This window comes from Bos indicus x Bos taurus, chromosome 7 (genome assembly GCF_003369695.1).
Source record: "Bos indicus x Bos taurus breed Angus x Brahman F1 hybrid chromosome 7, Bos_hybrid_MaternalHap_v2.0, whole genome shotgun sequence".
NCBI classification, from domain to species: Eukaryota; Metazoa; Chordata; class Mammalia; order Artiodactyla; family Bovidae; genus Bos; species Bos indicus x Bos taurus.
In genome coordinates, this window is record NC_040082.1 from 22,848,330 (window position 1) to 22,875,253 (window position 26,924).

Consider the following 26,924-nt stretch of genomic DNA (forward strand, 5'->3'; position numbering starts at 1 on the left):
GGAAAACTATAAAACAGAACCAAAGAGAAATGCTTGAACTGATAACAACCAAAAACATAATAACTGAAGTCAATGTTTCAATAAATTAAGTTTAATAGTTTAGAGACTATTAGAGAAGAATGAAATGACAGGTAAGAATTATCTAAAATGAACCACAGTGACAAATAAGTGGAACATAAGGGATAAACTGAAATGATCGAATATATTATACATTTAAGTGGAGTACCAGGAGAGGAGAGGGCAAAGAAGTAGGGCAGAAACAATAACCGATGAGAGCTGACAACTTTCCAAAGCAGGAAAGACATGAGACCCCAGTTTCAAAAAGCACTACAAACTCAAAAAGAAAACAAATTCTATTTAAAAAAAATACAAAAACATTTGCTGCTAAGTCACTTCAGTTGTGTCCGACTCTGTGGGACCCCATAGACAGCAGCCCACCAGGCTCCCCCATCCCTGGGATTCTCCAGGCAAGAACACTGGAGCGGGTTGCCATTTCCTTCTCCTGCATGAAAGTGAAAAGTGAAAGTGAAAGTGAAGTCGTGTCCGACTCTTCATGACCCCATGGAATGCAGCCCACCAGGCTCCTCCACCCATGGGATTTTCCAGGCAAGAGTACTGGAGTGGGGTGCCATCGCCTTCTCCGACAAAAACGTTTAGTTACATTGTAATAAAACTGCTTCAATTTTAAGATGGACATCTTATAAACAGCCAAAGGGAAAAAGATTAAAAGGGCAAAAATAAAACCAACATTATTTCTCAAAAAAATTTTTTGGAAGCCAAAAGCAATGGAATATATCTTTGAAATGATAAAATACAGTAGCTGCTAATTCAGCAAAAATGTTATTTGAAAATGAGGTGAAATAAATAAGTTTCAGGATACAAAAACGGAATTTATCTCCAGCCCATGTACAAAGGAGATACTAAAACTTGTTCTTCAGGAAGAAGAAATAAGATGCCAGATAGAAGCTTAGAAACTCAAGGAGTCATAAAGTACAACAAAGTAAATATTTGAGTAAATATAAACACATATTAATCATATAATGCCTTAAGGAAATATATATTAAGTAGACACAATGTATATAACATGCAGTGAGGCAGTAAATGATGTGTTCTTGAGTCCTTACATTGTCTAGGAAGATGTGTCATATAAATTACTAAATAATACATAAGCTTATGGTGTGGAAGAAATGGAATAACAAAAGATAATCTAAAAGAAGGCAAAAAAAGGAGAAACTCAATAAAAGAGAGATGGGACAAATAGCAAATAATGATACATTTAATTCCATGTATATTAATAGTATTGCATATAAGTCAACTAAACCCTTTAATTACAAAAATATTATCAAATTAGATTTAAAAAATAAATTTGTGCATATAACGCAAGTAAAAATGTAAAAACACTTAGAATAAAATCTAAATTATGGTTGCTTTCAATTGCTTTTAACTTTGCTCTTTCCTACCTGCAAACTTACTCTTCTTGTAGTCACTATGCTTCAACCAGGCAGGCCTTTTTTTGATCCCTAAGATATTCCAAGATAGTTCATGCCTCTGGGTTTTGCATTTTTGTCCCCTCTGCAAGCATTTGTTTCCCCAATTTCTGCAAAGCTGGATTCTCCTGTCAAATAGAAGTTTAAATAACAGTCTTTTAGAGGTTTTCTTTAGTCACCTATTCTAAATTATTCACCCATTTTAACTCCCTACCTAGCACGATCTTATTGGAGAAGGCAATGGCACCCACTCCAGTACTCTTGCCGGGAAAATCCCATGGATGGAGGAGCCTGGTAGGCTGCAGTCCATGGGGTTGCTAAGAGTCGGACACGACTGAGCGACTTCAATTTCTTTCTTTCTATAGCTCCTTTCCTTGCAGTCAATTGATCACCTGGAGAGGCTGCTAAGGAGGGACTGCTCTGATTCAATGGAGAAGGAAATGGCAACCCACTCCAGTATTCTTGCCTGGAGAATCCCAGGGACGGGGGAGCCTCGTGGGCTGCCGTCTATGGGGTCCCACAGAGTCGGACACGACTGAAGTGACTTAGCAGCAGCAGCACAATCTTATAGTTTATTTATGGTCTATTATCACTAAAATGTAGTAGGGAACATGTCTGCTCTATTTACCACAGTTTCCCCAAGTCTAGAACAGTGACTGGGACACAGTAGATACTCAATAAATATTTAAAGAATGAATAAAATGAGTTTAGGTTTTAAACCTTTCTTACAGTTTTATTGGTCTTGGTGGTGGCTGTTCAAAGAGTGAAAGTGTTAGTCACTCAGTCGTGTCCGACTCTCTGCGACCCCATGAACCAGAGCCTGTCAGGCTCCTCTGTCCATGGAATTCTCCAGGCAAGAGTACTGGAGTGGGTTGCCATTTACTTCTCCAGGGAATCTTCCTGACCCAGGAATCGAACCTCAGTCTCCTGCATTGCAGGCGGATTCTTCACCATCTGAGCCACCAGGGAAGCCCCTGGCTGTTTAAAGACTTTCCTGATCCCAAAAGTACCAAATGATATCAAGATCCCATTTATGTATGGTAGTGACCCCTGAAAGTACGCACTATGTAATGTGTAAAATTTGTAGGAGTTTTTCCACCAGTAAGTCAGACATGTAGTATAGTCTTAGATATAACTATAAAAACAAGTAAATAAAAGCTTCAAAGGAAGGCTACTGAACTACTAAAAAGTTGCAATACACTTCTGAAGAACATGTTTGTTTGTATGTTTTTCCCACATTAGAAAGCTGAGAGTAATATAGGTGAATGTTATAAAACATAAGTTTTTTATGGGGGAAGGGGGAGAGGCCCCTTTCATCCACTCCTAAGTAAAAACTTGAATTAAAAAAAAATTACCTTCTTACAGTTGTTTTAGAGTGGTTATTCCAGTAATGATGATTTATATATTTTGGTTACTTCCTTTTTTACTCTTTGTTTTATACTCAGTTTTTCACATCAAAGCAATCACACCGGTCACATTTTCCATTAGAAAGACTAGCTTAATGGCTTTTAAAAAATAGCTAGATAATACACCACTAAGTGCATATGACAGAACTGACCAATCTCTAATTGTTACAGATTGTTCCTACTTTTTAAAAATCATGATTAGTATTCCTACAACTAACATTTTTGTTCATAAATCATTTTAAGCGCAGTTTAACTGAAGTGATTTTGGTCTACAACATTCATTTAAATGGTATTTCTCAAGGGGAAGAGGGTGGGCAACACAAAACGGTCCCAGGCCTTTATCTCTAATTAGGAAAACAGTATACGTTGCAGGGAGGTGTGGAGATTACAAAGGCACTGACTGCATAAGCATAAGTCATTACATTTATTAAAGAAAAAGCAGCAGAAATTTCTTACAGGAGCTAATCTGGAAAACATTTTGCAAAGAGTATGGAGCTGGACTTTGAAAAAAGGATAGGTCTTAATGTTTGGAAATGTTCCAGACAGGTGGAGGTGTTGGAGGAGATAACTATTTGTTGGTGTTCTTAAATATCGGAGAACAGTCCTTACTCAGGACAACTCATCACAAAGCCTGAATAGTGAGCAACTTTGATTTTTTATCAAAGATTGGACTCCTAACTTCCTTGCCAGAAATGACCAAATTTCTTCTTAATCTCCATCATCCACATCTTTGTTCCTCTTTCATCCTTCCCTTTTTTGTTCCTCTGTCAAAGACTCATCTATTTTAAGTAACGGAAGTAGGTAAATTCCTCTTCTCCAAGGCTTGCAACCTTACGCAACATTATAACTGTTGCAACCTTAAAACATGCATGCCTTTTAATCTTATAAAAAAAAACACTGCTTGTAACAGATTTTTCACACTAAGAGAATTAGGAACATTCAAGGATATTAACTAAGAGTTATTTATCAACTTGCTCTACACCAAATAAGGAACATAGAGTCACATGATCTATTAAAAATGATTAGCAGATAATGAATAATGACTGTGATTTTCTTTCCTGGTTTTATTCTGGCAGCAATAAATTCCACCCTAATAATTTCAGTCTTATTGCCACATAGGTGATGCTTTGTGAACCTCAACGAGGCTGCCAGGTCTAGCACAGTAAAACTCACGGCGTCAGAAATGAGAGTAAGACTTCATGGGATGTGTTGTCAGTGATAGACTTATAGCCATTTCCCTTCTCCACCTTTCCCTCCCTAAGGATAGCAGCTGCTTTCCACAGACACCCCAGTCGACAGACTCCAATTCCTCTCTCCCACAGTTACCATCTGCAGATCCCCAGGGGCTTGTCTGTTTACAACCTTGTCCCAAACAGCAGAAGAGGAACCCTCCGAGAAGTTCTGGATTCGTCCTCAATAGGACCTGTTTCACAAAATATTTCCCAGCCACCTTCACCTGTTTCCAATGTTAGTACTTAGGATTTCTGTATCTTGTCACACTATACATTCCCCAATAAATAAAATTTAAAGTGAAAACTAATATAAAGCAACTGCCCTGTGCATGTTTCTTTCAGATGGCTCAGAACTCTCAAGATTCCCAGGATCTTTCGACCATGTTTAGGTTGGGTATCATGTTCTTCAGGGACTTTGGTAAGAGGGTGAAACTTAACGTCTCTAACTACCCTTGCCAACCCAACTTTGAGTTCTTCTGAAGCCTCCTAGATTCCTGTTCCAATTCCAGCTTTTCCAACAAAACTAGACCCTAAGGCAAAAAGACATCCCATAGATGAAACTGCAGATACAGTCAGGACTTAAGCAAGGACCCCTAAGTGGTGAGATGAATTTCTGGGTTAACAGTACTCCTCTGTAAGTCTGTCACTAACCAAACAAAAGGAGAGAGTTGACAGGTACACTTAACAACACAACATTTTGAAGGTATATGGAAGTTGTCTTTGGGGGAGGGGGGAACACAATATTACATGGAATTCGAAAGTTTGGTGATGGATATTTTTTAATCTAAAAGGAAATCGTCCATATTGGAATATATTAAATAGGCAGAATTCTCTTGCCAGTTTCTCTGCTCTTGGTAGATGTAGTTCTGACTTCGGCTGGTATCTGAACAGTGCAGAAACGTCTCACGATCAAATTCCACTGCCCTGAGGAAGGATAGAGATGGAGGACCCACAAAGCAGAGAGCAGAGTCGACACAGAGACGGGTCTGTAAGGATTCGGAGTCTCCCAGAAAGGACGGCCAGAAAAATGAGAAGGTAGAAAGAGAAAGAAAGGGCGTGGCTGAACTAAGGCACTTTCCACGTCGTCTCAGCAAGAGCGCGGCTTAACCGGGGTTTTCTTCCGAGCGAAATCCGGTGGGTCTGGAGTCGACTCTCCCCGTGTCCACGAACCTGTATCTCCATCACCTAGTAGGGCCCACACCACCCAATCTACCTCCGGATCCTCGCAGGCGCCGCACAAGCGCGCCGCCCACCCACCTACCTGCGCTGCGCCTGCGCCTCCCCCAACCCCGTGCTCTCAAGGTCAGCACCGCCCCCGGCCTCTAACCTAGCACCCACGGAAGTGGCAATAGAGGACGTCCTGCGTCGCCTCACATCTGCGTGGCGTGGGGTCGCCGGCGTTCGGCAGAGGGGAGGGACTTCCTGTCCCGCCGAGCAGAACTTCCGGCCGAGCCGGAAGATTCTCTCCCTCGCGGTGTCGAGTGGCTCCCGGCTGCAGGGTTGGGAGGGGAGGTCCAGGACGACCCCGGTGTACTCCTGGGCGTCGGGTCCACGATCTTTCCTTGGCGCCATGGTGAGTCCTCCTGTGAGGGCTAGAGTGAGAGCAGTGCGGGGGAAGACGGGGCCAGGAGGTCCTGTGCAGGGAAGCCGGCCGGGTGGCCAGCTGAGGATGGAGCGGGCGGGAGCAATGAGATGAGCGGTAGGGCAGAACCTTACCACCTTCTCCGGGGCGCTGGGGCCCCCGAGGAAGCGACGTCAGCCCAGCCCAGCCGCTGGATCTGTCCAGGAGTTCGAAATAGGTGGTCAGAATATTCATGGCCCCGTTCACTGTGGACGGCCGTGGGGTCAGGTGGTCCCAGAGTTGACCTTGCCCGGTTGATCACCTCCTCCCTCCTCTCAGCTGTAGGGCAGTGGCCAAGAACTTCAGATCTCAGAAATCCTCCTGGCCTTTCCGGGTGGACCCAATACCTCCCCTTCTTATAAAGGATCAACACGTGTCACTAAAGAAACGGCCAAGTCAGTTTATCTTTCAGACTTGGCCCTTGGGAAATTGGAAAAGGTCTCAAAGATAAAAAAAAGGTCTGGACTGAATAAGGAGGGTCTTGATTGGAAAGGAATGTTGCAGGGGCGTGGGCGAGGGAACTGTTGGAGTAGGGAGAGTACCCTGACCATAAGATCTGTAAGAGCCTCAAATATTAGGCAAAAGGGGTTTTCTTTTATGAGGAGGAGGAAACAAGGCTAGAAAGAACTGAGTGTGGGGAAGTGAGATGAAAGGGTAGTATGATTGGACTATATATCAGAGAAAGTTTTACCCCCTAGACCAGACTTCTGAGGAAAAACTGTTGGAGGTGTATCCTGTTTCAGAGTTTGGGTAATATCTTGCTCCAGTTGCTCTATGGGGACAAGCGGTTCAGCTAGTCATTTTTAAAGCAAAGAATGGTAATTTGCAGGTGCTATGTCTGGCCTTGTTACAGGGCTTCCCAAGTGGCTCAGTGGTAAAAGAATCTTCTTGGCAGTGCAGGGAATGCAGGTTGGATCCCTAGGTCAGGAAGATCCCCTGGAGGAGGAAATGGCAACCCACTCCAGTATTGCCTGGAAAATCACATGTATAGAGGAGCCCTGTGGGCTCTAGTCCGTGGAACCGCAAAGACTCAAATGCCACGGAGCACACAGGCAGCCAATTCCTGCATCTTGCTTCCCTAAGTCTTATGGAGACTGTTGGTTCTTTGCAGTAAGCTGTTACCAGAAAGGTGGCGGTGGAAGGATTTCTTAACCTTTGTTGTTTTTCAGTATCACAGGGGTCGGGTTCAAAATTGTCACGTTACTTCAAATCCTCGTCTGGAGGACGTTCTGCCTTGGAATTTGGAGTTTGCCGTATTTTTTTTCAGGGTCAAATGTTGACACTGTTCAGTTGTGTATGATAATTCACTTTTGAATGACTTACAGAAATGTAATGGATTGTGAAACAAAGGAACTTCAAAATAATGTGGTTCCTAATTATATCAGCCAACCTCTTGACTCTTGAGGCAGTAGTGGGTGTGTATTCTTTAAACCTCAGTGAATAGTATAATTTGTAATTATTAAGAGTTTTTTCTTTTTTCTTCCCTTTGTACAGTGAAATTAGACAAAGATAAGGAACAGAAGGACTAGAATGACCCAAAGATAATGACTAGCCTAACCACCTTCCTCTCTCTCCCCAACCCCCAATTTTACAGAGGGAAAAATCTGAGGTTTAGAAAGAGGCAGTGATTTACCTAAAGTAGCAGTAGTTTGGCACTTTTTCATTTTTTAACATATCAAGTAGGTAATACTTAGAATCTTTTGTCAGTATGTTTGGCCAAATCACAGAATGGAAAGCAGAGCCTTTTTTATTTTACATCTTGATTTTTTTGTTTTAATCAATATAAACTCATGATCCAGATCAAAAATACTGAGTATTGACTCGTAATTTTTTTTTCATGTTGTGAAAATGAATTGTTGTTCAGTCGCCTCATATGTCCAACTCTTTGTGACCCCCAGGGACTGCAGCATACTAGGTCTCTCTGTCCTTCACCATCTCTCAAAGTTTGCCCAAGTTCATGTTGATTGCATCGGTGATGCCATCCAGCCGTCTCATCCTCTGATAGCCTCTTCTCTTGCCCTCAGTCTTAGCATCAGGGCCTTTTCCAGTCAGCTATTCACATCAAATGACCAAAATACTGGAGTTTCAACTTCAGCATCAGTCCTTCCAATGAGTATTCAAGGTTGATCTCTCTTAAGATTGACTGATTTGATCTCCTTTCTGTCCAAGGGACTCTCAGGAGCCTTTTTCCAACACCATAGTTTGAAGGCATCAGTTCTTCAGTGTTCCACTTTCTTTACAGTCCAGCTCTCACAACTGAACGTGACCGTTAGGAGACCATAGCCTTGGCTGTATGGACCTTTGTTGGCAGAGTAATGCCTCTGCTTTTCAACACACTGTCTAGGCGAGTAGGCCTGTTGCAGCTTTCTTGCCAAGAAGCAAACATCTTCTGACTGCATGGCCGCAGTTAGCATCCACAGTGATTTTAGAGCCCAAGAAGAGTAAATCTGTCACTAGGAGTAGTGTGTAGTGTAGTGTGTAGTGTTAGTCGCTCAGCCATGTCCAACTCTTTGCAACCCCATAGACTGGCCTGCCAGGGTCCTCTGTCTAAGAGATTCTCCAGGCAAGAGTACTAAAGTGGGTTGCCATTCCCTACTCCAGAGGATCTTCCCGACCCAGAGATTGAACCCCGGTCTGCTGCATTCTGGGCAGATTCTTTACTGTCTGAGCTACAGAGAAGTCCTGTAATCTGTCATTGCTTCCACCTTTTCCCCTTCTATTTGCCATGAAATAATGGGGCCAGATGCCATGATCTTAGTTTTTTTAATGTTTAGTTTTAAGCTGGCTCTTTCACTCTCCTTCACCCTCATCAAGAGGCTCTTTAGTTGCTGTTCACTTTCTGCCATTAGGGTGGTATCATCCATATATCTGAGGTTGTTGATGTTTCTCCTGCCTATCTTAATTCCAGCTTGTAACTCACTAATCATGATGTGTTCTGCTGCTGCTGCTAAGTCGCTTCAGTCATGTCCGACTCTGTGCAATCCCATAGACGGCAGCTCACCAGGCTCCCCTGTCCCTGGGATTCTCCAGGCAAGAGTACTGGAGTGGGTTGCCATTTCCTTCTCCAATGCATGAAAGTGAAAAGTGAAAGTGAAGTCGCTGTCGCGTCCGACTCTTAGCGACCCCATGGACTGCAGCCCACCAGGCTCCTCTGTCCATGGGATTTTCCAGGCAAGAGTACTGGAGTGGGGTGCCATCAGCATATAGATTAACCAAGCAGCTGACAGCAGACAGCCCCATCGTACTCCTTTATCAGTCTTGAACCAGTCAGTTGTTCTATATAGCGTTCTGACTTGCTTCTTGACCCGCATACAGGTTTCTCAGGAGACAGGTAAGATGGTCTGGTATTCCCATCTCTTTAAGAGCTTTCCACAGTTCTTTATGATCCACACAGTCAATGGCTTTGGCGTGGTCGATAAAACAGAGGTAGATGTTTTTCTGAAATTCTCTAGCTTTCTCTGTGATCCAGTGAATGTTGGAATTTGATCTCTGGTTCCTCTTCCTTTTCTAAACCCAGCTTGGGTATCTGGAAGTTCTTGGTTTGCATAATGGTGAAGAGTCCATAGAAAATTTACTAAAGGAATGAAGCTATGTTTTTACTATACTTTTTGAATATTACAGACCAACTTTAATTAAATAGATTTTTACACCATTTAGGTTGATTGTGGGGGAAAAGTAGATCAAACTCCTAGAATTGTAGGAATCCTCATGGCTTATTTTATCTATGTAGCATCCTGTTGTAACTTTACTGCTGGGATTCTGCTCAGTATGTTGGTTGTTAAAAAAAAAAGTTGTGAATCTCTGCCTTAATTGGAGTTAATGAGAGTTTTCTTTTTGGGAAATGGAGAAGGCTGTTGGGAAGAGATAATGTTTTAAAAGTTACAAATACATGACTAACACAGGGGAAAGAAATTCTGATGGGGGGATGGACACACATAATAGGTGGCTTCAACTGAGTTTTGAAAAGTTAAATTAGGACACTGAGTTCAGTTCAGTTACTCAGTCGTGTCTGACTCTTTGTGACTCCATGAACCATAGCACTCCAGGCCTCCTTGCTGCTGCTGCTGCTGCTGCTGCTAAGTCGCTTCAGTCGTGTCCGACTCTGTTCGATGCCATAGATGGCAGCCCACCAGGCTCCCCCGTCCCTGGGATTCTCCAGGCAAGAAGAACACTGGAGTGGGTTGCCATTTCCTTCTCCAGCGCATGAAAGTGAGAAGTGAAAGTGAAGTCGCTCAGACGTGTCTGACTCTTAGCGACCCCATGGACTGCAGCCCACCAGGCTCCTCCGTCCACCGTCCATGGGATTCTCCAGGCAAGAACACTGGAGTGGGGTGCCATTACCTTCTCCGGCCTTCTCCCTATCTATCACCAACTCCCAGAGTTTACCCAAACTCATGTCCATTGAGTCAGTGATGCCATCCAACCATCTCATCCTCTGTCGTCTCCTCCTCCTGCCCTCAATCTTTCCCAGCATCAGGGTCTTTTCCAATGAGTCAGCTCTTCACATCAGGTGACCAAAGTATTGGAGTTTCAGCTTCAACATCAGTCCTTCCAATGAACAGCCAGGACTATTCTCCTTTAGGATGGACTGGTTGAATCTCCTTGCTGTCCAAGGGACTCTCAAGAGTCTTCTCCAACACCACAGTTCAAAAGCGTCAATTCTTTTGTGCTCAGCTTTCTTTATAGTCCAACTCTCACATCCATACATGACTACCAGAAAAACCATAGCCTTGACTAGACAGACCTTTGTTGGCAAAGTAATGTCTCTGCTTTTGAATATGCTGTCTAGGTTGGTCATAACTTTCCTTCCAAGGAGTAAGGACACTAATTCTTAATAATTAGGACACTAACTCTCAATTTAAGTTCACATAGGATTCACCTGTGATGCTTGATATAAATGCTTATCTGGGCTGCCTTATTGAGGGAGTGGAGTCTCATAATTTAATTTTTAATGAGTTTTACAATTAAGTCTCAAACTTGTGGTCCTGAAAGCACTTTGAAGGAACTCTAATGCAGCCATTAGAAACTTTGATAGGGATATTGAGGTTTTTGTGCTGAGTGATAATCATACGTGTGGTTTGTTGATGTGTTAGATTACTTTAATGGATTTTGGATTGTTGAACTATCCTCAAATACTTGGAATAAATTCCACTTTGTTGCAGTGTATAATTCTTCTCATACATTGTGGATTTTGATTTCTTGGTCTTTTGTTTAGGGTTTTTGCATCTATGTTCATGAGAGATATTGGTCTGTAGCTTTTTGTTTTTCCTTGTAATCCTTTGCTTGATTTTAGTATTGGGGTACTGCTCTTAGAATGAGTTAGGAAGTGTTCTCTCTGCTTCTATCCTCTGATGAAAGAGATCGTAGAGACTTGGTATAATTTCTTCCTTAAATGTTTGATAAAAGCAGCAGTGTACCCTACTGGGCCTGATGCTTTTTGTTTAGGAAGGTTATTATTGATTTAGTTTCTTAGTAGATATAGGCCTGTTCACATTGTCTGTTTCTTGTATAAGTTTGGACAAATTGTATCTTTCAGAAATTGGTTCATTTCATCTAGGTTATAAAATTTGTGAGCATAAACTTGTTCATAGTGCTTCTTTATTATCCTTTTAAATGTCTGTGGATCTATAGTGATATCCCCCCTGTCATTTCTGATATTAATAATTTATGTCCTCTGTTTTTTCCTTACTTGATAGGGCTAGAAATTTACTGATTTTATAGATCTTTTCAAAGAACCAGCTTTTGGTTTCATTGATTTTTCTCTGTTGATTTCTTCTTTTCAGTTCCATTGAAGATAATTCATACTATTTCTTTTCTTTTGCGTACTTTGGATCTAATTTGCCCTTTTTCTTGCTTCATAAGGTGATGCCTTAAGTGATTTAAAATCCCTTCTAATACATGTATTCAGTGCTATAAATTTCCCTTTAAGCACAGCTTTTGCTGCATCCCATAAAATTTGATAAGTTGTGTTTTCATTTTCATTTAGTTCATATATTTTCTCTTGATTTCTTCTTTGATTCATGTGTTACCTAGAAATGTGTTGTTGGGGCTCTGTGTGTTTTGAGATTTTCTAGTTATTTTCTCTTATTGGAGCAGACATTGTATGATTTCTATCCTTTTACATTTGTTAAATGTTTTATGGCTCAGAATGTGCAATTTGAAGGGTGGTTTCTGGTCAGGTTTCATCAGTTTGCCACATGGTGGCAGAGATTTGGGTCTCTTCTCAATTCTCCGACTTTTCCTCCACTTCACTCCTTTCCAAAAGAGGCTTAGTTCAAATAATAGTAGATACTGTTCTCTTGATTAGCATTTAGTTGGTTGAAGGTTGATTCTTGAGACTGATTTATGCTTTGGTCTCTGTCCACTTTTTAGATAATTTGTTTGCTCTGGGATAAAAACTTAAAGCAAATATAGTTGATTTTAGAAACTCAGAACATATTCTAAAGTGTTCGTTTTTTAAGAGAGAATTTATTATTTTCCTGTTATGATTTTTGAACACCAACTTGCCCTGTTCTTGTTTACTCACTCAGTCATGTCTGACTCTTTGCAACCCATGGACTGCAGCACACCAGGCTTTCCTGTCTTTTGTCCTCTCCCAAGCTTGCTCAAACTCATATCCTTTAAGTCGGTGATGCCATCCAACCATCTCATCCACTGTCATCCCCTTGTCCTCCTGCCTTCAATCTTTCCCAGCATCAGGGTCTCTTCTAATGAGTTAGGTCTTCGCTTCAGGTGGCTAAAGTATTGGAGTTTCAGTTTCAGCATCAGTCCTTCCAATGATTATTCAGGACTGATTTCCTTTAAGATTGACTGGTTTGATCTTGCAGTCCAAGGAACTCTCAAAAGTCTTCTCCAGCCCTACAGTTCAAAAGCATCAATTCTTCAGTGCTCAGCCTTCTTTGTGGTCCAATTCTCACATCCATGCATGACTACTGGAAAAACTATAGCTAGAGGAACTTTGAAGAAATAAACCTGATTTGTAAATTTCGCTGCTACTCTTTGTATACTACCTACTCTTGAGTTACAGGAAAAGAAAATTTCTAGAGTCCCGGTAAAATGAACATTCTCTTGGTTTTAACTGAAATGATTGTCCCTTTTGTTTCACCGAACACTTAAAATTCATGCTCTTACCTCAAAAGTATTTGTTTAATCATTCCTTCATTGTCTGTTAAGCAGTATCTGTATGTCACATGCTGTTCCTGGCAACAGAGACATAACTTTATAAAACAGAGACTTTCTTGTCTTTATGGATCTTAGGTTATATTGAGAGTCTGATGATAATCAGTTGAGATATAATGTTCGTTAGTCGTGGTAAATACAATAAGAAAAGATAGAACAGAGTTAAGGGAATGATCGGGGTGGTGATTTTAGATAGGGCCTGCAGGGAAAGCACAGTGAGAAGGTGGCACTGGGACACCTTTGAGTTCAATATACCTGCTGTCTTTGAAAATCTGTTTATGATTGCACCCAAAGAAGTGTTGTAGTATTAGGTGCAAAGTTCATAGTGTCTTTAACTATAGTGTGAATCTTTCAGTAAAGTCATGTATGATTACCTTTCCATATAGTGAACAGAAAAATGATAGAAATCTGTTTTAAATATCTTACGTTAGTAGGTGATACTACATTTTACTTAATAGATTGCATTTTTTATGCCACATACTTTTAGTCTTTTACGTTATTACAGATCTTGAGAGAATACAACTTGTTCACTCATAAGTATTCTGAGCTTACAGAGTATCTTTTACTTACATTAAATAGACTTAGTAATTCTGTTGTTAGATTAAATATATTTTGTGTTTTGACCATAAACAAAAAATTTAGAAAAACCTGAAATAATTTCAGCTTTTGATACTTCAGTATTGAAGTTCAGAGTCTTGATAGCTGATTATAGTGTTTTATTTATTTTTTAAAAGTTGTGTTAAAACCAACTGCTCAAACATTCATATCTTTAAAAGTGACTTTGGGAAGAGTACAATAAGTGTATGGCATTGAAAGTCTACTTGAACCAGAACTAAATGACCTCTATAGTTTGTTTCAAGGTCTGTGACTCTCAATATGTGGATTTGTGAATATTATTGATGTACTTTTAGTTGAATGTACATTGAGGGGATCAAGGAGGGAATATTCAATTTGTATGGAGTTTAAGAAGGATTTAACAAAGGATTGATTAGTCTTGGTCTTTAAGTGTAAGTAGAAGTATGTTTGAAGAAGGCAATGGCACCCCACTCCAGTACTCTTGCCTGGAAAATCCCATGGATGGAGGACCCTGGTGGGCCGAAGTCCATGGGGTCGCTAAGAGTCGGACAGGACTGAGCGACTTCACTTTCACTTTTCACTTTTATGCATTGGAGAAGGAAATGGCAACCCACTCCAGTGTTCTTGCCTGGAGAATCCCAGGAACGGGGGAGCCTGGTGGGCTTCTGTCTATTGGGGTCGCACAGAGTCGGACATGACTGAAGCGACTTAGCAGCAGCAGAAGTATGTTGGGTGGATAAGAAAGTGAATTTTAAGTACTTTTCCTTAATAGCAGTAGTAGCTACATTTATTTAGAGTTAATATTTATCTGCTCTACTTAACTAAACACTTATGAAGTAATCACTCTTGGGCTCCTACTATTTTTTTTAATCTCTATATTTTACCTACTTTTTTTTTTTAACCTCTGTTTTACAGATACAGAAATGGAGGCACAGTGAGATTAGAATAGCTCACCCAAAATTGTATATCCAGCGGTGGTGAAATTTGACTTCTAAATCAGGCTATTTGACCACTGTACTGTTGTGCCAATCTTACTGTTTACCTTTGATAAATTTTAGCTTAATGAAAGGATTGAATTTCAAAAACATTCTCCTATAGAAGTAATACTATAATTAGTAATTATATTTCTAGAAAATCCTTCTAACCTATTTACTATCCAGTATCACATCTCATGGTATTAGAGAAATTAATTATTACTGTCATGAAAGCTGTAATGATTGGCATTTCTAACTCAGATGCTAAATACATCTGACTCTGCTGTAGTAAGTCACAATGAGGATTCCTTCATATTCCTTTTATCTTAACTGGCACTCCTTCACACTAGAGCATGAATTTCCCTTAGGCCTGGGGATGAACTTCCAGTAACACTGATAAAGTGAGGAACAATTAGAGAACTGGGGATAAGGACCTTTGGTGAATTGGGATTTCTTCAGTGTAAGCCTGCAGTGTTTCTTCCAGGTGTATCTCGTGTGTCACAGCCCACTTTTCCTGAGGGCTCTCAGGACTGGCTTGCTCCTTTTCTTTTCACTTGGATTACCTGCTGCTTACACCTAGAACTGGGTTTCCCCCCAGAGTTGCAGAGAAGAACGTAGTCTTGTAGAGTATCTTGCCTTCCTTCCCAGACGTTCAGCACACTCTAGTAAACGTTTTTATTGCTAGTAGAATTTGCAGAAGTCACCTCCCCATGTAACTTCGGACTAACCATAAACTAGTTAGCTAGCTAGCTATTTATTACAAAGATTCTTTAGGGGAAAAAATGGAAGTCCTTGATGATAGTGATCAATCTTTGCAATAAGTTCTTGGGAGTAAGGAGGTTTGAATTGTGAAGGGGTGACATGGAAATACTTAGGGGCCTTGGGAGACTTTTCTCCAACAATAGAAATTACTTATGAAGAAGAAAGTTCAATAAGCTCCATAGTATAAATATATGATTATAGACTGCCATCAGTTAATGTCACAGATAAGGCACTTCAAAGGCTATGGCTGTTTTTCCTTTTTAAATAACCTTAATACTTTTAATCTTTTTGATAAGTAATACAACCCTTTGAAATAGCAGTCTTGAATTGCTTATTTTTATGTATAGTTTTTAATGTCTGCCCTTTACACAGTGGTTTGCTGATTGTTGTTATCTTTGACCTGTTGATTGCCACTGTTTGCCTTCATGCAGTGATCTGCTTAGAAAAAGCAGTGCTGGAGTTTCTGCTTTCTTTTCCTAAAAGGAAAAGTCATAGTGAGGATTCTGCTCAACCAGAACTTCATTAACTTGAGTGTTTGTTAAGTATTTTTAAGTATTTTTCTCATTTCGGAAGATTTTGGCTATTTTTATGGTGAGTATAAATGACTGACTAGAAAACAGTTCTAGTTCTTTATGGTTTATGGGCATACGTATGTAAGTGTTCCATGATTACAATCATTTGCTTCTGGTTACAGGCTTGTTTAAAAGAGAAGCCATGCCTTTTTTTCCTCAAAAGTTTTGCTTTTATTAATAGCTAATTCATTAGTAGAATTTTACTTCCATTTAAGTTCGTGCCTGCTGCCTTCCTGCTCTGTTCCCTATTTTCTTAATTAACATTAAGACAGTGAAGCCTCACTGTATCATTTATTCCCAGACAGTTTCGTTGTTTGGATAGGTCAGTTGTTTCATGTTGAATATACTAATCTTTCCCTAATCCAATTTTTAAGACAGAAAGGAAGTTGAAAGGAATCTAGAATAGCTGCAATTAGAATTAAATGTCAAAGAAATAAATTTTCAGTCAGGAGGGACAGAAAAGAAAGCTTTGGTTAAAATTTGTTGTAGTATATGTAGTAAGTTTAACTGTGATATTTGTTCTTTAAAACTATTTTTTTATTTGAACTAACACTTATTTTTGATTTTGATAGTTTCTCAGTCATTCCCATCAGAAGTTGTTAAGATCATCATAGTTCCTAAAAATGTTTTCAGGTCATAAAGAAAACATTTAATAAAAGAGAATTGACCACATAGCTGAGATAAATTTAAAAAAAAGAGAGAGACTGAACTTTTGACATTCACAAGTCTCGTAAGAGAAATACTGCAAACCACTTGTTGAGATAAGAATGTTGGGCAGTGGGCTAGGTGTACGTCTTTACATTAACTTGGATGGAGCTCTGATTTCCTTTCAGCGCTCTTACAAATAGTAGCTCATTTAATTCTTAATGAGGAAAGAATAGTTATTCTTTCCCATTGGGAATGACTGCCTATCACAGGGTTTGATGGTGACTTAGTAATGGTAAATATGTAACTGCAAACAATCTGTTGTTTATTTAATTGAAGTAATTGCAGTCATCATCAGTAAGCTCTTTCAGTATTTTGGAGATCATTTGCCAACTTGTCTTTTTGTAGATAAGGAATGAGTCCCAGAGAAGGTTTGTCTTGTTGCTGTGCTATCACCACTTAGTGACAGAACTATCTTGATTGTGATGTTTTATTACTCAACATATTAAAATATTCACAATGAAACCATTTTCTAACAGTTAACATTAAAGATGTTTTAAGTTTTCTTGACTGTTTTTTCTGCTTAAAACTTAGAGATAAGCTGAAATTTTTATTTTAAATTTGTTTAATAAAGCTTTATTAGTGTATTTACAAAAGTTTGAAAGGAAGTATTTGCAACACATATTGCATTAAATTGAGAGGATTATCTTGTAAAACTTGCTACAAATCTTACTCTGAGGTATGCAGAAAACATGATATCTTTCAATCTTAAATAATTTTCTTCTTTATTGAAAATAAAGTTCAGTATTTGGCACGTATAGGAACATATGAATGTAGTGAAGAACTGTGGGCAAATTATGCTTTATCCTCTTATTTCATCTAAAAAGTAAATATTCTACTTTCTTTCCTAGGATTGGAGTTTGGGGCTGAAGAAGTGAAAATGAGATAAATGTAGTTCTAGAAGGGGAGAGACTGTTAGAAGGGGACAGCTGAGCACGATAAAGGCTGTTTTGGAATTACGCGTATGTTTTTTTGTAGCAAGGAAGGTTTTATGGAGGAAATGAATGTGAGGAATGAGAAATAATTAGTTTGAATAAGCAAGATGATTTGTAAATGTCAAATGTAAATTTATTAGTTTTGACTAATAGCTCTTTTGAATATAGATTATAGGGATATTGTTTATATTGTCAGAAAATATTCTTACAGTTATGGAAGAGTTAGCAGAATTTAGGGATGTCTTCTTCTATTGAACCTTTTGTTTGTTACTTATCAGTATTATAATAAAACATTTATGCCTTCTTTGGCTAGAGATAAAGTTGTTAACATCTTTAAAAATACTTCATTTTTCATCAACATTTTAATGACTATATGGCATTACTTTATATGAAATATTGCATAATTTATTCAACCTACTATAACTGGAAAATGATCTTTTAAGATAAACAACTGTTAATTTAAACTCTAATACATTAAGATGTTTTCTAAATTATGTTTAATTAGAGTGTCCTCTGTTCTTGTGAAAAAGTATTTTTATCCTTGCCCTCTCTTTGTTGTTGATCTTCCACTTTGCCTTATCAGTTTATATCTTGGGGAAATATCTGAAGTTTTTTTCTAAGTTTAATCAAATTCTGAAAAATGGCTTTATATCATCACCTTTAGCAGAAAGTCTGGAGCTGCTGTTGTTGAATATAGTTATGTGAAATTCATGCATTCTACTATGTGGTTCTCACTAAGATATTTAGGGTGATATTTACCTAGGCATTTTATTGGTTTGTGGGTTTTGACCTTAGTTTTAAAGTACATTAGACATCTTATTCTGAATTGGGAGACAAAAATTTCTGCTTCTACTTTTTTACTTTAAGGAAATTTAAAAGATATTTTGTGGCACAAAACATTGATGTTTTGCAAACTGAACTTACTCTGTAAATGTTTAAATTTGAAAACCTGTGTTGAGTCCAAATCACAGTTGTTGATAACTGTGGTTTTCAACTCCCTTTCTGTCATTTTACCTTTACCTATATATTATGTATATATAATTCTGTTTGTAGTAACAGTTTGAACTATATGAAATTGCTGTTTTGTAGGTCAAAACAGCTAAGTATCTGATTTCATATGATTCAATCAATAAATCTGTATTAAATATCAATAGGTGACTTTATTCAGATTCTTCAGCCACTTTTTAAAGTCTCTGAACCTTCCCCGCAGTCACATTGCCAAGATCCTGACCTTGGTGTGGTCATTTTTCAAGATCTCTCAAATTTTGTCCACTTTGGTGATTTTCTTTGGCTCTTTTGACCAGCTACTTAATTATCCTGCAGATTTAACCTTTAACTCCAGATCTTTTATTTCTCTGATGTTGTACCTAAAGCTTCATCTTTTAGACAAAGTTGTTTGGCAATTATTCATTCAATTCTCCCATTACATTTCTGTCAAAATTCTCAAGACTTTTGAATTTCTCACAAAATTCCCTCCCTTCTTTTGTTTTATAGATCAGCTCCCCATCCCATCATGGTTTTTAGGGAATGATCTAAGGACTTTGAAATGATATATAGTGAGTTTTCCAAAATGACTATATCCAGTGGAAAGCAGGGCATCAGGAATTCTTGACCTGGTTTCCACCCCCTCCCCCAAGTTATGTAAACTCTAAAGACCTTGGTTTTTAAATTTAATACATCTCTTTACTTTTTTGTGTGCTTCTATTAGGTAAAACAAGGTCTCATGAAGTTTTACTTTCAGCTTAGGCCTTTGGTCTCACCTATTTCTGATTCTTAAACAGTATTCACAGTTAACTCTTGATTAGAATATTTAGCAGTCCCCTTATATTGGTTCCTTCCCTCTTGCCTTATGCATGTATATTAGCAGTCCCCTTATATTGGTTCCTTCCCTCTTGCCTTATGCATGTATATTTCCCCCACTACATATATATATATATATATATATATATATATATATATATGAGCCATTCTTGTAACTGTCAGATTCTCCTCTTATTGCTTAATTTCTCCAAAGAATAATTATGCCCATTATTTGCATTTTATCCTTATGTAACCACTTAAGTGTAATCTTTACCTGCTTGCAGAGATGATTATTAATCTCATGCCTATTTCCTTTTTTTTCCCCTCTAAAAATGTTAATTTTGCTCTTGTTTTTGAAGTTGTTTTAGTTTAGGCTTTCATGATGTTTGTTGGACTCTTTCAGTGGATTTGTAATTTAGCTCTTTGCCTCCAGTTACTTTTACTCAACGTCTTTACTTTTCCATGGTAGTAGCAGATTTATTCTTCCAAAATATATTAGATTTAGTTGCTTCCAGGCTCAGGATCCGGGACTTCTAAGTACCTACAGGAGAATCCTTTGTGTGCAGCCCATACCACAATCTAGCCATGTGTAGCTCAGCTCATGCCATGTACATTCTTGGTACAAATTTGTTGTTGTTGTTTAGTCACTCAGTCATGTCCAACTCTTTGAGACCCCACAGACTGCAGCACACCAGGCTTCCCCTGTCCTTCATTATCTCTCGGAGCTTGCTCAAATTCATGTCCATCGAGTCTGTGATGCCGTCCAAACATCTCGTCCTTGGTTGTCCCCTTCTCCTCCTGCCTTCAATCTTTCTTAGCATCAGGGTCTTTTCCAATGAGTTGGCTCTTCACATTAGGTGCCAGAGTATTGGAACTTCAGCTTCAGCGTCAGTCCTTTCAATGAATATTCAGGATTGATTTCCTATAGGATTGACTGGTTTGGTCTTCTTGCAGTCCAAGGAACTCTCAAAAGTCTCCTCCAGCACCACAGTTCAAAAGCATCAGTTCGTCGGCGCTCAGCCTTCTTTATGATCCAACTCTCATATCCGTACATGACTACTGGAAAAACCATAGCTTTGACTAGACGGACCTTTGTCAGCAAGTAATGTCTCTACTTTTTAATACACTGTCTAAGTTTGTCATTGCTTTTCTTCCAAGAGCAAGCATCTTTTAATTTCATGGCTGCAGTCACCATCTGCAGTGATTTTGGATCCTAAAAAATAAAGTCTGTCACTGTTTCCATTGTTTCCCTACCTGTTTACCATGGAGTGATGGGACCGGATGCCATGATCTTTGTTTTTTGAATGTTGAGTTTTAAGCCAACTTTTTCGCTCTCCTCTTTCACTTTCATCAAGAGGCTCTTTATTTCCTTTTCTCTTTCTGCCATAAGGGTATCACCTGCATATCTGAGGTTATTGATCTTTCTCCTGGCAATCTTGATTCCAGCTTGTGCTTCATCCAGCCTGGCATTTTGCATCATGTACTCTGCATATAAGTTAAATAAGCAGAGTGACAATATACAACCTTGACATACTCCTTTCCCAATTTGGAACCTGTCCGTTGTTCCATATCTGGTTTTAACTGTTGTTTCTTGACCTGCATACAGGCTTCTCAGGAGGCAGGTAAGGTAGTCTTGTATTCCATCTCTGGAAGAATTTTCCACAGTTTGTTGTGATCCACACAATCATAGGCTTTAACGTAGTCAATGAAGCAGAAGTAGATGTTCTTCTGGGATTCTCTTTGCTTTTTCTGTGATCCAGCAGATGTTGGCAATTTGATCTCTGGTTTCTCTGTCTTTTCTAAATCCAGCTTGAACATCTGGAAGTTTTCAGTTCCCACACTGTTCAAGTCTAGCTTAGAGGATTTTGAGTATTACTTTGCTTGCATGGGAAATGAGTGCAATTGTGTGGTCGTTTGAACATTCTTTGGCATTGCCCTTCTTTGAGATTGAAATGAAAACTGACCTTTTCCAGGCTTGTGGCCACTGCTAATTTTTTCAAATTTGCTGGCATATTGAGTGCAACACTTTAACAGCATCGTGTTTTAGGATTTGAAATAGCTCAGCTGGAATTCCATCACCTCTGCTAGCTTTGGTACAGATAGATGTATCTGAACTTGTATTTCTTTTCTTTCTGACAGTGGATACTACAAGTCTTTCCTACCTCCCATGTAGATTTATTCACCCCCTTCGTTGGAATGTATCCATATAATACTGGGCACTGACCTCTACCATATCACTTATCACATATTATTTGTAGGTGGCAGTGAAGGGTGGTTAACATTTTAAGAGTTTGATAAGATCAACATGTGATGGAAGAAGTTGTCCTCTCACCTTGAACTTAAATATGGATTGTTTGCAAGACTTAAGCTAGACTAGATTGTGGCCAAATCAATCATATTCACATGTCAAAAGATAAAGACAAATTTTTAGATAGGGTTTTGTCTAAAGAAGTAGGATTGGAAAGTAGTTTTGTCATTTGAAAGTCTAGAAAAACATGCTTTAAGAATCAGAATTGAACATAACTTACCCAGAACTGTTTAGGGTTGAGAGTATCTTATGCTCTAGACAACTGTTGTGTGTTTGTCAGACTTTATCCCTGCCTGAGTGAAGTGTCCCTCAGTGCTGCCTTTTGCTCTCAATCACTCCTTCCCAAGCAGCCTGCCTGTTATTTGACTTCCAGTGTATCATTAAGACAGTAATGGAATGGCGCAGTTAGTGAACTTGAACATCTGATCCACTTGGTAACTTATGTTTCACTGTATATTAATTGTTAGAACTCTTACAAACCTGATTATTGCCAGTCTGTCTGATGTAGATCGATTGTGCCAGAGAAACATGTTTTGTGTGTGTTCTGAATGGCTGAGGGCACAGCCTCAGTGGGAGGCCTATGGGAAGCTTGTCAATCCACTTCCTTGAGTTTCCTTCAGTCTGCACCTTTCCTGTCAGTGAGTCCAGGGTTCTACCAGTCACCAAAACTAAAATATTTTTGTAAATACCCTTTGAAACATTCCTGTTTTATTCTGTAGTTGTTTTCCTTTTTCATGTTTGGTCATACTCAAAGTTGATTGGTTTCCTACTAACATACTTTTTAATTTTGTTCTTTCCTTCCTAGTTTCAACTGTTTCTACCTTATTAGTCTTAGGGTTGCTCAATATATTGTTATGTCTAATTTTCCTTCTATGTTACTTGAATTGTTTTATTCTCCTACCCTTGATTGTTTAAAAGCCTTCCAGTGCGATATTTGCAAATACCTCAGATCAATGCATCCTCTTGATTTTAAAGATTTTTAACAATCTAAAATTCTGTCTTCATCTGATTTCTCACAGTTCTTTGTAACATATTGATGTCTGCTTTGGTTGAACTAAGTTCTTAGTGGTCCCATGGTTACTCTCTTCCCATTTGTCATTTAACCTGGAATTCCCTTTCTTGGTTTCATTTTAATCATCTACTCTGAAACTTTTCTGTACAATTTTTTGAATTTATATAACCCTGAACCCTTGTTCATAGTACTATGCAATTTTATGTTCCAAAATTGTCTTTAATATATTTGTTGTTACACTACCCTTAATGGCAGAAAGTGAAGAGGAACTAAATTAGCCTCTTGATGAAAGTGAAAGTGGAGAGTGAAAAAGTTGGCTTAAAGCTCAATATTCAGAAAACGAAGATCATGGCATCCGGTCCCATCACTTCATGGGAAATAGATGGGGAAACAGTGGAAACAGTGTCACACTTTACTTTTTGGGGCTCCAAAAATCGCTGCAGATGTGACTGCAGCCATGAAATTAAAAGATGCTTACTCCTTGGAAGGAAAGTTATGACCAACCTAGATAGCATATTGAAAAGCAGAGACATTACTTTGCCAACAAAGGTCCATCTAGTCAAGGCTATGGTTTTTCCTCTGGTCATGTATGGATGTGAGAATTGGACTGTGAAGAAAGCTGAGCGCTGAAGAATGGATGCTTTTGAACTGTGGTGTTGGAGAAGACTCTTGAGAGTCCCTTGGACTGCAAGGAGATCCAACCAGTCCATTCTGAAGGAGATCAGCCCTGGGATTTCTTTGGAAGGAATGATGCTAAAGCTGAAACTCCAGTACTTTGGCCACCTCAGGCAAAGGGTTGACTCATTGGAAAAGACTCTGATGCTGGGAGGGATTGGGGGCAGGAGAAGGGGACGACAGAGGATGAGATGGCTGGATGGCATCACCAACTCGATGGATGTGACTTAAGGTGAACTCCGGGAGTTGGTGATGGACAGGGAGGCCTGGCGTGCTGTGATTCATGGGGTCGCAGAGTCGGACACAACTGAGCAACTGAACTGAACTGAACTGAATATGATAATCTTGGGTTTTAAGTTCTGTCAAGACGGTTTGTTTTGTAGTAGTGTCATTCATTCATTCAGCCATGCTGTGTTCCTTAGAATTATTCTAAATGTCATTGCTCTGAGTATTTGAGATACTTTTCTGTCAGAGGGACAGAAAAGTCCTCTGGCAAGTTTCTAATACTAGCCGGCAAGATATTGGATTAGGCAGACAGCCTGTATTTGTTAATTAAAGTTTTGTTTGCTTTTCCTGTTTATAGATATAAATAATTTCTGTAGTGATGTAATTTGAATTTATAGATTTTTAACATTGTTGGATTGAGACCCTAACTCACTTGTTACATGATGAATAGTGGTTGCTGCCTTTAGTGCAGGCCCTTCTTTCATACCTGAGCAGCTGTCTTAGTGCCACTGGCCTAGCCCTCATCTAGTGTTTACAAGGAATCCAGAGTGACTTTTCTTAGGTTCTGATGTGGTCGTATGACTTTTCATGGGTTTCTTTATTGTTTTCAGGTTGAACTTAAGTCTGTAGGTTTTGCCCTTCAGTATCTGGTTTTGGCCTACTTGTCATCCTGTGTGAAGCAGATAGCACTGGTGGTTCACCAAGCTGAGTCCACGGAGTCTTAACTTAGCCTTTACTTTCCATGACACCCTTTCACAGCTCTTGTCCCTTAGTATGCACGCTGCATTCTGGTAGAATCCTCTGCCTGTGCTCTCATCACTTTGTATTAAGAGTTTGAGCAAACTCCAGGAGATAGTGAAGGATAGAGAAGCTTGGCGTGCTGCAGTCCACGGAATTGCAGAGTCAGACACGACTGAGCAACTGACCAACAGCTATTTACTCTCCTGTTGGCCTGACTTCTCACTGGTGACAGGGACTGTGCTGTTTCTCCCTATTGTGTGCAAGTGGTTCAGTGCATGTAGTTTATTGCCCAGTAAATGTTCATTGAATGCCCTGAAACAGAGGAAAAAACATTAGGTTGGATTAGGAATCTGGGTTCTAGATAAGTTTGTGACTGGGTAGTTCTATGGGGTTTGCTATTTGGACCCTGATAACCTCATTTGTAAATTGTTGGGAGATGGTTTGCTTAAATGCTCAATGTGTGAATTCTAAGTTTTATGTAAATCTAGATTGAAATAATGAAGTTCACACCTTCTTTTGTAGTATAAATTATTTGGGTGTCTCTAAGAAGTCTGTCTCAATATGTCTAGCTATCACTAAAATATGTAAAAAGTTAAAAAACCAAAAATGGGAAGGTCATTGGGTAATAGCCTCTTTTTTTTTTTTTTTTTCCCTGTCTCATTTATTGGAGGGTGAGTGATAATTAAAACCATTTGGGGTGGTTTGAGTTCAAGTATGTTGCTGATATGCCTTCTGATTGTAAACAGTGTATACTTTGCTTTCAGTCTGTTTGTCAACAGGAGAGCAAGTTTAGTGAAATGAAACAAAATATCAACTCCACTGAGGTTGACATAATATTGTTCCAAGTTTGAATTTTAAAATTACAATATGTTTTTCTTTAGGTTGGGGGTTTTATTGTCAGTATTGTCAAGCAAGATAAAATACTGGTATTTGATATATTTTATTTCTCAGAGAATTGGCTAATTTTCCTTGGTAAGAATTTTTTTAACCTACCCAGAAATGATTACTAACAAAAATTGAAATGATCATTCTTCTATAAACTAAAGGCAAATAACTTTTTCTTGCTCTTCATGGCCTCAGGTTAATAGATGTGGAAAGGTTGAAACCTAAGTTGCCCCAATGTTTCACCCTTCTTGGGAGCTTACGAGCTATTTCATAAATGACTTTTCCCAGTTCCAGTTATCAAGAGAATTGGAGCCTAGGGCAACCAATCTGGACAGAAGCCATCTCTTTGGTCAAGTTATTGTTTTGAGGCCCTAATAAAACCATTAAGGCCACTTGGCCAATGACCCATAAGGTCGTGCGCTTGAAACTTCAGCCATGATGGACTTTATTGTATCGGTGCATATCTACTCAGTTTAGTAGTTTTTTTGTGTGAAGTTTATGTTTGTTTATGGTTAAATTTACTTAAGCATTAGCTTTTAACTAAAAATAATGAAAGATATTCAGGGAATTTGGTTTTTACACTAAACATTTCAAAAATTCTGTTTTGTACAAACTTAGATATACATGGGCACTTAAGCTGGTCAGTGAAGGCAGGTTATTAGAATTTGTTTTTCAATTTCACATAATTGTGTCTCAATTAATGAGTTGAATGTATTTTAATATGTTGATCCCTGACATGTACACTGTGATTGTCAGTTGTATAGCAATGTCTCAAAAGTTGATCTAAGTTTAGTACTAACAACATATTAAGTTGATAATATATAATTCTGTAAAATGGTTGTCATTTTGAAAATGTATTCCAAGGACTCTTTTCCAAATAAATATGAAAAGGATTAACTTTGGGGACATATTCCCCACATAATTTAAAAATTATTTCTCAAAAAAATTAGGTGGATTCTTCTATTGGGAAAAAACAACATTTTCTTTTAATCCACATATACAGTTACCCAGTGGCACCCCACTCCAGTACTCTTGCCTGGAAGATCCCATGGGTGGAGGAGCCTGGTAGGCTGCAGTCCATGGGGTCGCTAAGAGTCGGATACGACTGAGCAACTTCACTTTCACTTTTCACTTTCATGCACTGGAGAAGGAAATGGCAACCCACTCCAGTGTTCTTGCCTGGAGAATCCCAGGGACGGGGGAGCCTGGTGGGCTTCTGTCTATTGGGGTCGCACAGAGTCGGACACGACTGAAGCGACTTAGCAGCAGTAGCAGCAGCAACAGCTGATTCATTCTTGGAAGGGTTTATTGACTTCTGTTAGAAAGTTGGAAGAAAACTTATATATTTCACAGTAAACAGATGAGGTTTTGAGAAAGTACTTTCAACTTTATTTTAAAAAGATGGAAATGGCATAGTAAGATAAGTGAATAGAGTAAAGTTACATTTTTTAATGTTTTTTAGTCAAACATTAGCTACAACATTGAGAATGATGTTTGCCTTTCATGAGGTTGATCTCTTTAGTTCCTCATTTGCTTCAGTATACCATCATCCTGTGAATTCTTCAACAATATCTTTAGCATACATTTTTCTTCTTACAACCAGAGATACCATTGTAATTTAAATCATTACCTTTTTTGGTGTGGATCATTGCAGAAGCCTAGTTGCTATTATGCTAGTCAATCCGGTTTGCTGATTTTTATTTGTTTTGGTCTTCACATGGTTTACATTCTTTAGTCCTGGTTTTATCAGCAGTATTTTATTATGCTCAGTGATTTGGAATAAGAGGAGAGAATTTGATAAGATGACTTTTTTCCCCAGTTCATCACAG

General features: G+C 38.9%; 1 protein-coding gene across 1 annotated transcript in view; it reads left to right on the forward strand.

The window, feature by feature from the left end:
- Positions 1-5,557: 5,557 nt before the first annotated feature.
- TMEM161B (transmembrane protein 161B) overlaps positions 5,558-26,924 on the forward strand; it is a 78,471-nt gene continuing 57,104 nt past the window's right edge. Inside the window, exon 1 of the mRNA XM_027545654.1 lies at positions 5,558-5,698. Coding sequence (XP_027401455.1) covers positions 5,696-5,698 — 3 coding nt within the window. The 5' untranslated portion in view covers positions 5,558-5,695. The remainder of the gene's footprint in view (positions 5,699-26,924) is intronic.